The sequence below is a fragment of the Cynocephalus volans genome, chromosome 6 (genome assembly GCF_027409185.1).
Source record: "Cynocephalus volans isolate mCynVol1 chromosome 6, mCynVol1.pri, whole genome shotgun sequence".
Taxonomy (NCBI): domain Eukaryota; kingdom Metazoa; phylum Chordata; class Mammalia; order Dermoptera; family Cynocephalidae; genus Cynocephalus; species Cynocephalus volans.
Window position 1 is genome coordinate 89,356,134 of NC_084465.1, and position 19,116 is coordinate 89,375,249.

A 19,116-nucleotide genomic window follows, 5' to 3' on the forward strand; every position below is an offset into this window, starting at 1 on the left:
ATCTGATGCTGAATGCCTTTTTTTCTTTCCCTTCCTTTTATCTAAAACCTATAATTGGAACATGTTCTCATCAAACCAGCACCTAAAAGTTGCTTCCCACTTATTTCATATAACAAACCTAAGCCCACTTGCGACACATTTTGAAGATGAGACTGCTATACTTCACAATGAGCAATATCCATGATATGTGACAAACACATTGTGAAATAACCATCTCACAGAATTTGGGACACTTTATAAAAATAATAATAAAGGAGCTAATGTACAAATGTAAAATCAAAAAGAGAACCAAATTTTTTAAAAAATCATAAAACCTAAAGCTGGTTAAAGGAAGAGGATAAAGTGGAAATAATATAAAGGTTAATTACAGCTTTTTTCTTTGGGGATATTTATACCCAAAGCCTCTCAAAGTTATCTCTAAAATATTTCAGCAACTTCGATATTACCAATGCTGAAGCTGCATTTTTCAACAGATTTTGACAGCCCAGTTTAGGACATTAGGCTCTGAATAAACATGCAACATATACTGGAGTTACCAGCTCATCCTTCTAACAGCATAAGCACAATGGATGTGATGTGCTCAAACTGCCATACAGACCATTAACTGATTGATTATTTAGTGCTCTCTGCTCAGTAATACCACAATAAACAGGGTAATAAATGCTTTGTCACTTATACAATGTGGGTCTCCTAAAACACAGCACTGAAATGCAGAGTTAAACACACTGGATGCTTTTGTTACACTGAGAACTGTTTCCTGTTTTTAATTTCATGATTATTGAGTTTTGATGAGTTAACGCAAAAAGAATGCCAGTAATATCAATAAGATGTCCGTGTATTCACTGGCCAGGCAGAACATATACATGCTGACAGCTTCCATCATTGGAATGTCATCTTTGAATTCTGAGGAGATAACTGTGGAGACACATGCTGGAACAGGGTTGTCATCTTAGTTTTTTTATATGGCTCTCAAACAGCAGGCTTCTTGGCAATTCCAACACAACTAGTCACATTAGCATGTAATTAGGGTGTTCGTCTTATTACACATAGTTTGTGATTTACACAAAGTGTTAGGTATGTTAAAAATTTTTAAAATTCTCTTTAATATCTAAAACATTTTTTAAAGCCAAAAAAGAGAATCTGAATAATATGGAGTCTCAATATTTGGATAATTAGAATGCTACTTTTCAATTTACTTGTAAGAAAATAAAGAACTAGAAAATAAGAACCTAGAAAAATCCCCCTATTAAAATTTTTTCTCTTGTTTTCTAGGAATTAAAAAAGAGAGAGGGACAGTGGGAGGGGGAGGAAAGGAGGAAGAGAAGGGAGACAGACGGAGAGCGGGGGAGACACCTTACTGATTTCTGCACACTGGCATTTGAGCACTCATCACTGATACCAGCAGGGATGTACACAAGCCTGGGAATCCAACCAAAAACCAACAATGCTTGTGGCCACCCTTCATTACATTTTTTTCCCCCACACATATATTAAATAAACTCCATAAATGGACACTAGAGGGCACTCTGGCAGGCCAGATCACTCCAAACATTGTCAATTTTTTTTTTTTTTTGGTAGGGAAAAAAAATCACTTAATAATAAAGTGACTGATTTCCTTTAAAAACCACTTATTGCGACAAATAGAGATTTAGAAGTTGAAACATTCTAGTCAGATTAAATCAACTGCTAAATGGGTCAAATGTTGCGCCCCATGCAGTCCGTCAGTGTCAGCTTAAAAGTCAAGGAATTAGAGCAAAGAGAGGATGACATCATTTCACATGCAAGGCCATCCCCCACAGTAACTGGCCAGGAGGCAAAAGGATCTAAATAGCTTGTTTCCCCAGTCAAGGCTCCTGTCTGTTCCCTGTGCTGCTCAGCCTTAGGCTTGGTCCAAAGCGATGCAAGAAATAAAACCACGGCTAATAACTAGAGAAGTTTTGGCTTAGCTATAGCATCCCAGTGGGCTCCACAGCTTTCCAGACTGATCTCTTTTTCACATTCTCTCACAATAGTTCTCACTCAAGAGATTCTTGGGGGAGGGGGGTAGAGGGTGAAGAAGAGAAAGAAAACTATATGGTGATTTCTAACACATAATCCTTATCACTTTGGGGTCTCTCTTCCCCTCGATGCACTTGGTGAAACTCCCATTAACACTAATGGGAGTTACAGGAACACATGAGGGGAAGAGAGACCCCCACCGTGTGCAAGATGCATCTCTCCCTAGATGTGCATCATGAGCATTTCATTAAATCTCACTGCTATAAATAGGCAACAGAGCCAGTGATTTGGCAATACTAGAAAGAAGATGCATTTCAACTGTGCTTTCTATAACCTTGATGATGATGTTACCCAAAGATCAACCTCATTTCTGTGCCCCATATGTGAGCCGTGTTAAAAAATAACCTGTTTATGTCACACAATTACATGTGCATACAATTTATTATTCTTTATCAGCATGCAATACTAGTTATAAAGTAGAAAAATCACAACTAGGGAGAAAACCTGGCAGTATATGTTTTTTAGCCTTAGTCTCCTCAGGAAAGTAATGTGTGAATTCTTGATAAGAAATCTGGACATAAAAATTAGAAATTGTCTTGTTCCTTAGAGAGCAGCAAGCTCATTTGGTTTACATTTTAAAATGTTAAGTATGGCTAAACATACACACAAAATTAAGCATAGATATAGCTTCAAAAGCACAGTAGGTTTGCAAAAGTTAACACTGTTGACCTATACACTGAATAATCCGTGTAAGATGAGTATTTTTTTTTAAAAATAGGATGGAGCATAATGTTGTAAACACACATTCTGAAATACAAATCAAGTCTGTTTAGCTGTCTTTACTACATGAATTAATTTTCTTATTCCACATCATGATCCATATTTTTTAAATTACAAAAAATAAAAATAAAAAAATCACCTTATTATTTTTCCTGTCCTGAGAGGCATGAAGGATTAAAATAGAAGGTAAGAAAGAAAAAAATAAATTAGCCAGCCTGTGAAGAATTTAAACAATGTACTTGCTCTTGCTTTTAAAAACATACAAAAAAAGGTCATAGGGCAAGCTAATAGAATTGTTATAAAAGTGTAAACTAAACACATAAACATTGGAAATACTTTTGCAAGAATGAAAAGATTTTAAAAACATGATGACAATGTATAATAAGAAAACAAAGACTCTCTGCCTGGGTGTTAGAGGTTTAAAAACTATTTTAGAAAGGTAAGCATATTCTACAATGTTAAAAAAAAAAAAAAACTCAAAGGGATACACACACACAAGATATATAAGCTTGAACATGAAGAAACTTATAAGAAACACAAGATTAATTTTGTTTTCGCTTACATATTTAAAATTAGAACATTCTGTGATTTTTTTTTTTTTTGTCAATGTGGAAAATATATACATTCTTGAGCAAGGTTAGAAGTTCATGTCATGTGATGCTCAGCAAGATAGTAATACCCTTGTCAACTCACTGCCCTGCGTAGCAAACAAACTTCTAGTGTTACATCTTTGACAGCCTAGGGAAGAAAGCAAAGATCACCGCTATGCAAAAGCATTAAAACTGCTGCTTGAAAAGAATTTCATGTCACTAAAGATAAGAATTATTGTAGTGCTTTATAGCTATTGCATGAAAAGCTAGATCTACTTATTGCATTCCCTTGAGGGAAACTGATTTTTTTTTCCTTACCCTCAAAGGCAAACATTTGGGAGATTGTTACTTTAAAATAGTTTTTGAAGAATATAATTGCTTTAAGCCAAAATATTTGTATCTGTGGAAAAAATATCGATATGTGTCTACTTTTTATACCTTCACTGACATTTAAAAGGAAACTACATGCTTTTGGCAGAAGCTTCATGATACATAATACATACTTAAACTACCATTGAACATAACCTGCAAGGTTTCGCTTAGCTTCAGTGTTTTATAGCTGCATTTCACAGGACTGGAGTGCTAACATCTAATGACTTTGTCCTCGCTTCCTTTCTGAAAAAAGCAAACCAAAACCTTTTGCAGCAACCTGCTCCTGCTTTCCTGTCCAGGTCCAGAATCAGGCCTCTGTTTCCTTTCCACATGTCACAGTAGGAAGGACTCTGGAAAGCTACTTCCTGAACACGCATTTCTTGTCCACCCTGCCTCTGACAGCTTGAAAGAGTGATGTATGGACATATCAGAGAGGGGAAGGTGACCCCAACTCCAGCTCTTTGCAGGACACGGAGATGATATGGCAGACCTTGCCTCAGCTGACATGTGGCTATGAAGAGGTGTAAAGTCCTGATAAGAAGGCAGTCCTTCTCTTCTTTCTGTGTAAAATAATTGCTGGTTTATCAAAACTAACCTCATGCTTGCACTACAGATATGGTTTATCACCAGCTATTTGGAAATAACAAGAAGCAAGAAAAGTTGCCCATATCATGTGATTTTGTACATAGTGTGTGCAGTTATTTTTCCAGTCTCAGTCATAATTAGTACTTGGGGCCATGTGCCAAATGGAAATGGATAAGAGGAACATCCTTCCTAGCCTTCTAGGCCACCAGTGTCCTTTTCTAATTTTTAAGCTGCTGTCACTGGACTCTGGCATTTCTTACCCAATTCATTTGCTTTCTGTGTTAATCATATGCAATGAAGATATGCATGGCCAACATTTAAACAGGCTGCAGATCAATTAGCAGTCTTAAGTTTATCTGATTTTTATCAAAGAAGACAGAGCTGTGGGTCGATTGTCAGAGCCTGTGTCAAGTTGACCTTTTCAGAGATGTCTACATTGCCAGTCCCCTGGGCAACTTGTTGTCCCCTGTTAGTCTCTGAATGGCAGAAGTCTGTTCTGCTCAAGCACAAAGTGTACACAGATGTCTATATTACATTCTTATAGGTTTGACAGCAACTGCATGTTGTATCTATAAACTGTCCTTTAGCAGTGACACCTCCTCAATGATGATAAGCTAATTTATGCAACTAAATCTCCTTTGTGCAGAAATGAAAGCTAATTGAGTCATTACAAAGTAATTCAGGAAGGAATACCTTGTATAAATTGGCTTACTTTATAAATCCTTCTCAAGTGGTTTTCATGCATCCTAAATGGGACTAAGCAGCTTATCAGCCATAAGATACCCAGACCAAACGAGCCAACTCAGAGGAGCTGTGTAAATGTCTTTAGAGCAGTAAGAAAGCAGCTAAAATGAAAGTGAACAAAACCAAAATAAGCTTTGCCAGGAAGCTATGCAATTCATTACCTGAGGTGTGATGAACACTGTCCTGACTCATCTTCCTCTGTTCTTCAGTTTTCACCGAAGCACTGTCCTCTTCCTCCTCTATAAAGAAACAATATCGATGGCACACTGAAGCATTTCCTCAGAGATAACCATACAGTACTTGCCCCATTTTAAGAACAACAACAACAAAAGTTTATAACACGTAAGAATTATTTTCCAAAGAATGAAACTACTCAACATTCACATTTCTTTTTCAATAATCTAACACTGAAAAAATAAACCACTAGCTATTTCCAAATAACAACCTTACCAGTTGGCTTGAGTACTTAGCTTTTACTAAAAGTTCGTATATACACTAATGCATTGCATATTTTGTTTTAAATCCAGTAAAATAACACCCAGCACTATACTGATATATTATATTATACTGTGTGCAGGAGTATCACAGGTAACATCATGGTCTCTAAAACATCAATACAGTAAGGAGAAAATGTGTGCTATAAAATACAGTTAATCTATAAATCATTTACTGAGTACTAGATACTTTCATGTTTTCTCACTTAAACTTCACAGCAGGATATTAGAAGGACCCTCACCCTTCAAGGTAATTCCCCCCAAATTATATTGAGGACCCACTACATGCTATGCACTATGGTAGTTGTTAAGATTTCATAGATAAAATTTTTAAACTCTCTTTCTACAGATAAGTAAATTGAGACTCAAAAGGTAAGGTAACTTCAAAATTGTATTATTCACACTTAGGTTTGTGATTAAAAAGTCCACGTTCTTTATCTTACATATAGTCAGTGCTTTACCTATATTCTTTCCACATTCTTCCATCACATTCCTTCCCTGAGTTATGGGAAGAAATATGGTAAAATTAAATAAGAAAAGTTTTAAAGAGAGTCAATAAACTGATTATTTTACACCAAAAAAATATATTTATTACATTACCACTTTCCCCATCTAAGGCTTTACATATGATTTAGAAATACTTAAGGCAGGACATCCAAACAAATGGCATGCTAGAGAAAAATTGGGTTAAAAAAGAATCACAATTTCAAGAAAAACCTAAAACTTTAAAGAAAAAGATGCGAAATATATTAAATCAACCAATCGATAAGTTTTCTTTGAATATTTAACTATCTGTTATAGACAGGGGATTTACCAAGGAGGCAAGGGCAATAGGGAGCTTCCGCCCTCAGAAATCTGACAGCCTAGACGGGATAGAAGACAAGATCTAAAGGAAAATGGGCTAAGGGACCTAAGCCTGACAAGTGAGGTACGAAGAACTGAAGGATTGCGGAGGAGAAACCACGCAACTGGGGAATACCATGAGGGCTCTGAGGGATAAAGAAAACTTGAAGAGAGATGGAAAGAAGGATATTTCCGGGCAGAGGGAAAGGCATGAACTTTAAAAGAACAATGCACAGTCACATTCATTTTGACTAAAGAATGTGGTACTTGTGGGGGAAAAACAAGATGGAAGATAAGGTTAGTATCTGTACCAGGTGTTCAGAGGCCATGAACATCTTGTTATGGACTTTAGACTTTTATCTGATGGGCAATAACAGCCCTAGAAGGTTTTTGAGCAGAAAAAGGGCAGGCAGGACTGAAACTATGCTTCAGAAATGGTCCTCTCTCACGTAGCTTAGAGCATGGGCAGGGAGAGAAACTACTCTAGATAAAGGGGAAGGAAGTCCTGAACTGAAGGGGCGGAGGAAATGGAAAGAAAATGGTTATGAGAGGTAAAGGAACTAGAATCGATAAGTTTTGTGCCTCAATGGATGTGAAGGAGTGAGGGGGAAAAAAAGATCAAACAAAGATGGCTCAGGGTTTGAGCTTAGTTAACTGAGAAAATAGCCAAGATAATGTCTTGCTGGGGGAACACAAGGAGTTGTGTTTTTGACATGAGGAATTAATGTGCTGGTGGGGCAACCCAGAGAAAATGTCCAGGGGCAACTGCAAAGTAAAGAGGTCAGGACTGCAGGTGTAAATTTGGGAGTCTCCTGCAAATTTTAAATAGTGATTAATCAAAATCAGCATTTAAATCAAGCTTGACAGTTACTGTACTTACAAGACAAATATAATCAGTTTGAATTTTTGTAACACAATTCAAACAAAATAATGAAAGCTCTCATATAAGGAACAGCTGGAAATATTTGGTGCTTTATACATATTGTCGAACCTAATGTTGGCAATTTATTAGGGTTTGGTCAAATAGTAATAAACAAATAGAAGACCTAATAAAAAGTCTAATACAAAATCCTGTCCCTTTTTTCTTTTACAACAATTATGCCAAACCTCAAGGACTAACTATGAAAAATGGGTTAATAGGGTGTTTTCATATAAATTTTAAAGACAGAAAGAACATTTACAGTCATTTAGTCCAACCTACTCATTTTACAGCTAGTTAATTTTCTAAAAGGTGAAGGAGAAAGCTTTCCTTATCTTTCATACTTTCTCTTTCCTTAGCTCCCACTCCTCTTCCAATTTGGTCATATACTCAACAATAAAGAGGTAATTAAAAAAGTAGTTAAGGGCACTTGTCCTTAGTCAATCAAAAGCCATAACCACATCAATATAGTAAGCACTACTCTTGGTTTTTCTTAAGAGACTGTGGGATTTAGACTCACCACCCGAAGTCAGCATCAAAATATTATAAAAATTAATTACAATTAAATGGAAAAACTCTGCTCTTTGGCAAAGTTAACAATGAATTTAGAAAAGAATTTATTATTATAAATTTATTATTATTTTATTAAAATTAAAGTGCCTATAGTGTGTGCTGGGGATTGTATATTGGTGTCAGAGAGCTTTGTCCTTAAGAAATATATTCGTAAATTACCAGAATAATGGTACTAAAAATATTTACTTAAGTATCAATATTTAATGTGAAATATCCAAATTGAAATCCATGCAAGATGCTATCTAATAAGCAGTATTTTAGAAGATGAGATGCTCATTAAAAACAGTTTCTTTTTACATTTCAAACCTAGCACTGATATTTTTAGGTCAAAGCATTTCATACACCAATTTTTCTTAATATTGAAACAACTAATTTTATTTTGGGCTAAAATACAAACACCTTCCATATAACAGACAAGAAAATTAAATCTGGTGTGTGTGTTTAAATATTAAGGGGAAAAATACTTTCAGACTAAACTTTGACTAGAACCTGGCACAAAGGAGATATTCAATAAATACTGAGTGAACAAATGGATTAAAAAATCACGAAAATAAATCCTAATATATTCATTTATTAACAGAGCAAACTTCTCCATTTGTAAGGACAAATGATCAAAATTCTTAGCAATAATCACCTTTACAATATATTAGAAATATACATACTCACATGCTGTTTTATTTAGGTTTATTATTAAACACATTTTATTTTGGTGTTAAGGCACAATGTTGTTATACAATACTAATTAATACCTCAAACAGTCTATGTTTGTGGGTTAATATATTCCATTCAACATTTTAATAACAGTAAATAAAAACAGCTCAGCTATGCAGTAAAAGCCATCAAACTACACAGATGGTTATACGGTTTTCATTATGTGGTTTCCATAGCAATCATACTGCAAATCTGGAAGCTTCTTGCAAAAAGCAGCTTGTATTTACATGCCTCTCAGCTGCAGCACAAAACTCTTCAACATGTGAAGTTATTATTCCAATCACACATTGTTAGAGAAGAATCATCAGATTTTTTTTTTTTGATCAGACAAGATGAAAATAACAGTAAAGCAAACTAAATGCAGAAGATAATTCAAACATGGTCACATGTTTACTAATCAACAAGTATTAGAAATGTTCATCAAAAGGTTTTAACATTAAACCCTGTGAGAAAAATGAAACTTCAAGGAGCAATCAGACCCTATAGAATCCAAAAGCATAAACTGCATCTCGCCCTCTTTTTAATAGATATTTGGCAATCTTTCTGAGTTGAGCACAGAGAGAAAGAATAATTTGGGAAGATTCAAATATCTGAGTCTTCCCAAATCTTTCTAGGATGACTACCATTTGAAGAAATGCTTACTGTGGGAAAAGTCATGACCTCTTCTTCTTCCTTTTAGATTAATCAATTTAATTTACCAATTGATCCAGTTCCATAACAGATGGATTATTACCCTAATAAGGATCACAAATCTGTCTAGCTATGCAGTTTTTACAAAATAGCTATTTCTGGCTTGCTAATGTTCGTATTTTTAGGACAAATAATCAAAATTTAAAAAGTGGTAAGCAAATGACACGTTTAGCTGACATTGCTTGAAAAAGACTAAAAACAATTTGTTAGAACCAAGTTAGGGTGTGTGATGTTCACGTCAGGTCTGGGGATTGATTTTTATCATCTCTTCCAGAGAGAAGAGTAAGAAAACCTAAGAAAATCTTTGACTCGCACAATGATTACCTCACTCGGTGAACACCTTCAGAAAACAGCTTTACTGAATTATAATGTATTTTAAAAGACAAAAAACATAGAATCAAAAGTTAGACTCTGAAATAAAGTTTGAGTTTAGATCTCTAACTGCCCAGGCTTTATTTGATTATGTAATTATATATTTTTCTTAAGAAAAGTTAATATTTATTTCTTAAATGTTCATACTATATGTACTTATATCCATTATGTAGGGCCAACCCCGTGGCACACTCGGGAGAGTGCGGCGCTGGGAGCACCGTGGGTTCGGATCCTATATAGGGATGGCCGGTGCGCTCACTGGCTGAACGCGGTGCAGACGACACCAAGCCAAGGATTGCGATCCCCTTACCGGTCACAAAAAAAGACAAAATAAATAAATAAATAAATAAATAAACATTATGTAACTAAATCCTCATAACAATTCCAAGAGGTAATAGTAGGTACTTCACCAACATCATTTTATGAATACAAAAAATGGAATTTATGGAGCTTGAATAACTTTTCCAGGTTTATACATCCAGTTAGTACAAGGGTACTTCAAAAACTTCATGGAAAAATAGAAGCAAAAGATAATATGAATCTTTACATGAACTTTTTAAAGTGTCCTCTTAACATGGGCTGGGATTTAAATGCTAGGCATGTAAGCCATAGTATCTCTTCCTCGATTTTCATTAAAAATCTTCAATTTATAGATGGATTGGGTCCTAAAATTTTATTTAAATATTGGCTGTTTGTGGACTTGGAAAACATTTGCACATAGGAGGACAGGTTCTATACTGCACAGCGAAGTATCTGAAGTACATCTTAGGTTAAGCAATCTTTTTAGCACTGATTTAGAAACATAATTGCTACGTGGTATGCCCAAAACACGTGGTCTTCTCCTTTCTATTCTCCCAGCTCTCCTTCCCTACCTCTAGCTTTTCACACACTCAACTGCTCCTAAAACTAGCATAAAGTATTTGATACTTAGTAAAGGTTTCTAACACAACTCCTAATTGAAAACAGATTCTTTTCTAAGCCAGCCAGCTTTTCTTTCTCACTTAATTTTAATAAGAAAAACATGCTTAAATGGAGCTGTAATGGTGAGTCTTTCTACACACAAAGGTCTGAAAGAAGTTCACCTGCATTATGGAGCAATGGGCTATCCTGCATATTTCATCAAGGGCTCAGGCTCTAGGGTGCTGCAAGCAAGATGCCCCTGAGTGGGAGGAGATGCAACAGACAGCACCAAGGGACTGAAGACTCCAATGACTGGTCCTAGTGGTACAGTGTGAAAGGAGGGAGAAATGCTGGGAGAATTTACACAAATGGCACCTTGTCCCTCTTTTCTTCCAAGACCTGTGGCAAGCTCTGAAGGATGGTGGAAGGGCTGGAAAAGCCAAGAGTAAAGTCAAAGGCACTCGGGCAAGAGATTCAGAATTATGACAATGGAGGAAAGTGAATTCCTTAAGGGCCTATAAATCTAGACTATTGGCTTCTGAAGGATTTTTCTATCTATTAATAGGCTGACATTTTATGGCAGTAAAATGCATATTTTTATAAAGATATATGCATGTGCCTCTTTTTATTTATTTATTTATCTATCTATCTATCTATTTATTTATTTCAAATATCCATGAGATACAAAGCTGACTGTCCCCCCCCTCCTGCCCATGATGTGGGGGCCAGATTCATAATGGGGGCATACCCATTACCAGAAATTGCTTTTGTACCCTTTATCCCCTTCCAATTATCCTCCAACTTCCCTCCCCTTCCCACTCTCCCCTCAACTCCAATTTGTAGCCCTAGGAATGTTCCCTCCCTCTGTTGGATCATGGGACTACTGTGGTCTTTCTTTCCTGCCTTCCTTTCTCTCTTAGCTTCCATATACGTTTACAAGTGAGCACATGCAGTATTTATCCCTCTGTGCTTTGCTTGATTCACTCAACATAAGTTTCTCCAGATTCATCCATGTTGTTGCAAATGGGAGTATTTCATTCTTTTTTTATGGCAGAGTAGTATTCCATAGTGTATATATACCACAGTTTCCTTACCCAATCATCTATTAATGGACATTTAGGTTGGTTCCATATCTTGGCTATTGTAAACACAGCTGCAATAAACATGGTAGTGCAGGTATCTCTTTGACATGATGATTTCCATTCCTCTGGATATATACGAGGAATTGCTGGATCATATGGAAGATCTATCTGTAGTTGTTTGAGAAACCTCCAAATTGTTTTCCAAAGTGATTGTACTAATTTACATTCCCACCAACAGTGCAGTAGTGTTCCCTTCTCTCCACACCCTCGCCACATTTGCTATTCACCATCTTTTTGATCATAGCCAGTCTAACTGGAGTGAGGTGGTATTTCAGTGTGGTTTTAATTTGCATTTCCCTGATGACTAGTGATGTTGAGTATTTTTTCATGTATCTGTTGGCCATTTGTCTTTCTTTCTTTGAAAAATGTCTATTCAGCTCCTTTGCCCATTTTTTTAATTGGGTCTAATTTTTTTACTGTATAATTGCTTGAGTTCTATGTATATTCTGGATATTAGTCCCTTGTCACATGCATAGCTGGCAAAAATTTTCTCCCACTCTGTAGGTTGTCTTTTCACTCTGTTGATTGTTTCTTTCGCTGTGCAGAAACTTTTTAGTTTGATATAGTCCCTTTCTTTTGCTGCTTCTGCTTTTGGGCTCATGTTCATAAACCTGTAACCTGACCTAACTGCTAAAGTGTTTCACCTATATTTTCCCTTAGTAATTTTACAGTTTTGGGTCTTATACCTAGGTCTTTAATCCATTTTGAGTTGATTTTAGTGTATGGTGAGAGATGCATATCTAGTTTCATTCTTCTGCATATGGATATCCAGTTTTCCCAGCACTACTTGTTGAAGAGGCAATCTTTTCCCCAATGTAGATTTTTGTTGCCTTTGTCTAATATCAGATGGCTGTAAGCCTGAGGAGTGATTTCTGGGTTCTCTATTCTACTCCACTGGTCTGAATGTCTATTTTTATACCAGTACCATGCTGTTTTGGTTACAACAGCTTTGTAGCATAATTTGAAGTCAGGCAGAGTTATGCCTCCAGCTTTGTTTTTTGCTCAGGATTGCTTTGGCTATTCGGGGTCTTTTGTTTTTCCATATGAAAGGTAAGATTGTGTTTTCCATTTCTGTGACGAATGTCATTGGTATTTCAATGGGGATTGCACTGAATCTGTAGATCGCTTTGGGTAGTACAGACATTTTCACAATGTTAGTTCTTCCAATCCAAGAGTATGGAATATCTTTCCATCTTTTTGTGTCTTCTTTAATTTCTTTCAGAAGAGGTTTGTAATTCTCATTGTAGAGATTTTTAACCTCCTTGGTTAAATTGATCCCTAGGTACCATATTTTTTTGGTGACAATTGTAAATGGGCTTACTTTCTTTATTTCTCTTTCTGTTAATTCATTATTTGAGTATATAAATGCTACTGATTTCTAGGCATTTACTTTGTATCCTGCAACATTACTGAAGTTATTAATCAGCTCTAGGAGTTTTTTGATAGAGTCTTTAGGTTTTTCTATATATAGTATCATGTCATCTGCAAACAGGGAAAGTTTGACTCCATTTTCTTCAATCTGGATTCCCTTTATTTCTTTCTGTTGCCTGATTGCTCTAGCTAGTACCACCAGTACTATGTTGAACAGAAGTGGTGAGAGTGGACATCCTTGTCTTGTTCCTGTCCTTAAGGGGAAGGAGTTCAATTTTTACCCATTTAGAGTAATACTAGTGGTGGGCTTGTCATAAATGGCTTTTATTGTTTTAAGAAATTTTCCTTCTATACCTAATTTGTTGAGAGTCTTTATCATGAAGGAATGTTGAATTTTGTCAAATGCTTTTTCAGCTTCTATTGAGATGATCATATGGTCTTTGTCCTTGAGCTTGTTGATGTGATGTATCACATTTACTCACTTTTGTATGTTGAACCATCCTTGCATCCCTGGGATGAATCCCACTTGATCATAGTGTATAATTTTTTTTTAATATATTGCTGTATTCTAATTGCTAATATTTTATTGAGGATTTTAGCATCTAGGTTCATCAAGGATATTGGCCTGTAATTTTCTTTTTTTATTGTGTCTTTATCTGGTTTTGGTATCAGAGTTATGTTGGCCTCATAGAATGAGTTTGGGAGAGTAGAGTCTGTTTCAATTGTTTGGAACAGTTTCATGAGAATTTGTATTAACTCCTCTTTAAAAGTTTGATAGAATTCAGCTGTAAAGCCATCCGGACCTGGACTTTTTTTTGTTGGAAGATTGCTAATTACCACTTCAATCTCCTTGCTTGTTATTGGTCTGTTCAGGTTTTCTATCTTTTCTTGGTTCAGTCTTGGTAATTTATATGTGTCTAGAAACTTATCCATATCTTCCAGATTTTCAAATTTGTTGTCATACAGTTGTTTATAATAGTCTCTAATGATTCTTTGTATTTCTGCACTGTCAGTTGTAATGTCTCCCTTTTCATTTCTGATTTTTGTTATTTGGGTCTTCTCTCTTCTTTTTTTTGTTAATCTAGCTAATGGTGTGTCTATTTTATCTTCTTGAAAAACCAACTTTTAGTTTTGTTAATCTTTTCTATTGTTTTTCGGGTCTCTATTTCATTCAGTTCTGCTCTGATCTTAATTATTTCTTTCTCTCTACTACCTTTAGGATTGGATTGATTGTTGTTTTTCAGGTGCAGTATTAGGTTGTTTATTTAGAGTCTTTCCATTTTTTTGATATAAGCATTTACTGCCATAAATTTCCCTCTTATTACTGCTTTTGCAGTATCCCACAAGTTTGGTATGATGTATCTTTATTTTCATTAGTTTCTAGAAATTTTTTGATTTCCTGTTTAATTTCTTCTTGGACCCATAGGTCATTCAGGAGCCTATTATTTATTTTCCATGTATTTGTATATCTTCCAGCAATTTTCTTATTATTAATCTCCAGTTTTAGTCCACTGTGGTCTGTAAAGACTGTTGGAATGATTTCAATTTTTAAAAATTTGCTGAGACTAGATTTTTGGCCTAATATATAGTCCATCCTGGAGAATGTACCATGAACTGATGAGAAGAAAGTGTATTCTTTAGCTGTTGGGTGAAATGTTCTGTATATATCTGCCAAGTCCAGTTAGTCTAGGGTGTAGATTAAATCCTGTGTCTCTTTGTTGACTTGTTGCCTGGAAGTCCTGTCCCATATGGAGAGAGTGGTGTTCAGATCACCCACTATTAATGTATTAGGAACCATCTCCTTCTTTAGGTCTAAGACTGTGTGCTTAATGTATCTGGGTACTCCAGTATTGGGTGCATACCTGTTTATGATTGTTATGTCTTCTAGCTGGATAGTTCCCTTTATCATTATATAATGGACTTCTTTGTCTTTTTTAATGTTTTTTGGTTTGAAGTCTACTTTGTCCGATATAAGAATAGCTACTCCTGCTCGTTTTTGGTTTCTATTTGCATGGAATATCTTTTTCCATCCCTTCACTTTTAGCCTGTGAGTGTCATTACAGATGAGATGGGTCTCTTGAAGACAGCATATACTTGGGTCTATCTTTTTAATCCAGTCAGTTAGTCTCTGTCTTTTGAATGGGGAGTTTAGTCCATTCACATTTAGAGTAGTTATCAAGAAGTGTTGTTTAGTTCCTTTCATTTAATTGCTATTTAGGTGGTTTAAGTATCTTTTGATCATTATTTCCCCTTTTATTTCTCTTTTTCAATGTGAGTTGGGGATTTAAGGTGGAATGGTTTGGCTTCTTTCTCTTTCTGGCTGGCATTTTTGTTTTAACTGTGGGTTTTGCTCTTTCTTGTGTATTCGTGATGATGGTCACCGTTACTCAGATTCCAGATGAATGACTCCCTTGAGAATTTCTTGCAGGGCTGGTCATGTGATGGTGAACTCCCACAACTTTTGTTTTTCTGGGAAATACACTATTTCTCCCTCATTTCTGAAGGAGAGCCTTGCTGGGTAAAGAATTCTTGGCTGGCAGTTTTTTTCTTTTAGTATTTTGAATATATCGTTCCACTTTCTTCTGGCTTGTAGGGTTTTGGTTGAGAAGTCTGCTGTTAGTTTGATGGGGGTTCCCCTATAAGTGACCTGATGCTTTTCTCTTGTTGCTTGTAGAATTCTCTCTTTGTCTTTGAGCTTTCCGAATTTAACTATAGTATGTCTTGGGGAGGATCTTTTTTGGGTTGAATCTGTTTGGGGACCTTTGAGCTTCCTGAATCTGAAGGTCTGTATCTCGCCCTGCACCTGGGAAGTTTTCTGTTACTATTTCCTTGAGTAGGTTTTTGATACCTTTTCCCTTTTCCTGCCCTTCAGGAATACCCACAATTTGGATGTTAAAGAGCTCGAGATTGTCTGCTGTCTCTCTTAGGTTTTCCTCATTATTTTTAATTCTTTTTTCCTTTTTTTTTTTTTTGTCTGCCTGAGTTATTTCAAAAAGACCATCTTCAGGCTCTGAAATTCTGTCTTCTGCTTGCTCTGCCCTGCTGCCCAAACTCTCAGTTTTGTTTTTTATTTTGTTGAGTGAGTCTTTCATTTCTAGAAGTTCTGCTACACTCGTTTTTATGGTATTAATCTCTTTGTAGATTTCCTCCTTCATATTCTGGATGTTTTTTTCTTGTTTCATTGTGTTCTCTAATTGAGTCTTCCTTTATTTCTTCAAGTTTTCTTAAGATCATTACTCGAAATTCTTTTTCAGACATTTCAAGGATTCCCTGTTCCATGGAGTCTGACTTTGGGGCATTACTGTATCCTTTCGGTGGTGTCATTTCTTCTTTATTGTTTGTACTTCTAGTATTTTTTTGCTGATGCTTGGTCATTTGGTAGGGGGTTTGCTTCTTCTATTACACTGAGGTTGGCTGGGGAGTGGCCTTGGTTGCTACTGCAGGGGATGAACTGTCTTACTTGACAGAAGTGTGGTGGTGGTTATATTAAATCAACTTGGTTCCCATTTGAGACTCTGTGGTCATAGAATGAGCCCCTAATGCATGGAGTTCTGCTGGGACAAACTTCGTGGGTCAGATCCATAGGCTGGTGCTCCCCACAGGTCTGAGGCAGGATGAGGGGCCACATGGAGCCACGTGGTTCCGCTGGCTAGCTGGCGCCAGCGAGCTCACCTGCATGGGGCCATTTCAGGGCCAGCATATGCCTTTTAGCATCACAGAAACTTCAAAATGAACAAAAGGATAAAGATGACTGAAATAGCATATTTAGAGTCATGTTTATTCTCCTGGAAATTAGGCAAAGTGGGGGCTATTGTTAAAAACCTTAACACTGTCTCTAACTTTTGGTATCATCTCTGTACTTCAAAGTAGGAAGAATAGTGTCTATCCCACAGCACTGTAACAATAATTTGGGGAGGTCAATGAGATAACCAGACTTCTCAAGAAAAAGATCCTAATTAGTATGCAGTATCAAGTTTATCACCTTAGGAGTTAATGTTTTGCAGCAATTTATTAATTTAGCAACCAAGAAGGTTAACATGATATTAAAAGCAATAAAATAAGCAATAGTTATTCAATAACACAATCTAATTTTTAACCTTGGCATTCCTTTCTTAAAAGATTTAATATGAAAAGATTACCATTTCACTTCAAAAGCAAAAGGAAATGCCATCAGAGTATAGTATATTTCTGTACTATATTTTATTAAACGCAAATTTGAAAATGCAAAAATATTTTTCACATAGACATTACATTTGTTAACATCAAAGTTGGGATGTTGAGGAAAAAACTCAAACTCAAGCAAAGATCTCATTTGACAGGATCCAGGAAAAAATTTTAGAAGGGAAAGAAACTTTAGATATAATCTCCTTCAATTTTCTTATTTCATAAAAGGTGAAGTAAACTGGTGCTGAATGACTGGACCAAGGTCACACAAGCTTGCACCCTGCACTCTTCTCCCTGCACGGGCTTCTGTGCAACATGCACCACAGACATTTCTGAAAAAGTCCTCTGCTGCTTGAGAAGTACTTCCCTGTTTCAGGAACAGTCTCATATACACCTGATCATCTATAGGCAATTATGACAGACAAGGAAAGCATGTAGGTTAAAAATAAAGTTTTAACAGGGCAGATTCTACCAGTTAGAAGCAACTGTGAGTCAGAAAATGATCCTATTCTAAAAAGTTGTAGGCATGGGGAAATTGTGAACCATGGCTCCTTCTTGTGCCAGTGTATTATTCATTGTATGCTATAATACAAAATTCCTCTAGCTATCCTATAAAGCCCAAATTCTTAGCTTTTTAATTAAAATTTATAACAAATTCTGCAATACTAAAATTCTTTTAAAGTAGGAAAGTCTAAATTAAATTATTTCTCAGTTATAATATCCTCTATATGGCTCTGGATTTCTGGTACAATTATAGTTCCTTTTTTCATTTAAATTAAACTTTTTTCTTATTATTCTTGTTACAAAAGTAATGTCTACTCATTGCTGAAAGTCAGAAAACAGAGATAAAGAAGAAAAAAATTCTTAAATCATCCATGATCTATCCACAACCACTATTAACACTATTAACACCTCTTCTAGGCCACCTTTATTCAGTTACTGGTTTTTCTTGATTCTTATTTTTAGTAAGAATATCCCAAATGAATATGTATTTCATTATCCCCATACACTTCTTATACCAAATGTATATGCAATTTCATTGTAAACTGTTCTGAATCCCTTTTTAGAAAGTAAAATGTTTCATCTCAACTTAGATCTTTTTGGTTTGCTTTAAATTTTATTAAGTAAAAAAAATGCCATCTAATGATAAATAGGTTGGTGTTAAGATTATTTCATTGTAACATGGCTGTTTTGTAAGGATCTACAACTGCTACTATAATCTCTGGAAAAAAGCAGATATACCAGTGCGGAGCTCATTCATTACAGGCTTTCACTCTGTTTCCTTTGCAGGCCTATCCTCATCACCCACAGTATGCCTTAACCTCATTTTCAGGAACCCAAGAAAGAAAAAGCACAGTCCCATCTGAGGAACTATCCCCATTAGACTTACTGGCTCCATATCCCTTGTACTGGCAGTGGTTTCCAAGACCCTTTGGCAGGGAGTGGGGGGAGTCTGTGAGGCAAAACTATTTTCATAATAATACGAAGACATTATGTGCCTTTTTCACTAATGTTAACATTTGCACTGATGTTGCAAAGCAATGATGGGTAAAACTGCTGACATCTTAGCATAAATCAATGTAGTGACACGGAACTGTCATTGTATTCTTCACTGCCTTGCACTAGCATTAAAAAACAAAGCAGCAGCAACCAGTTTCACTGAAGAATGCCCTTAATGAAGTAGTAAAAATTATTTTCACCTAATATCATCCTTGAGTACATACACTTTTAAAATTTTGTGTGACAAAATCACAACACATAAAACACTTCTGCTGTATCACCAGATGTGCAAGAGTATGAGAGGTGAGCTGAACAAGCTGCTTTTCTTCATACACCACCATTTTTACTTGAATGACTGGCAGGCAAAC

At 35.9% G+C, this 19,116-nt stretch overlaps 1 protein-coding gene across 1 annotated transcript in view; it reads right to left on the reverse strand.

Moving 5' to 3' along the window:
* Positions 1-19,116, reverse strand: part of SKAP2 (src kinase associated phosphoprotein 2) — a 178,472-nt gene that overhangs the window by 14,821 nt on the left and 144,535 nt on the right. The window contains exon 10 of the mRNA XM_063100515.1: positions 5,231-5,308. Within this exon, the coding sequence (XP_062956585.1) occupies positions 5,231-5,308 (78 nt within the window). The remainder of the gene's footprint in view (positions 1-5,230; positions 5,309-19,116) is intronic.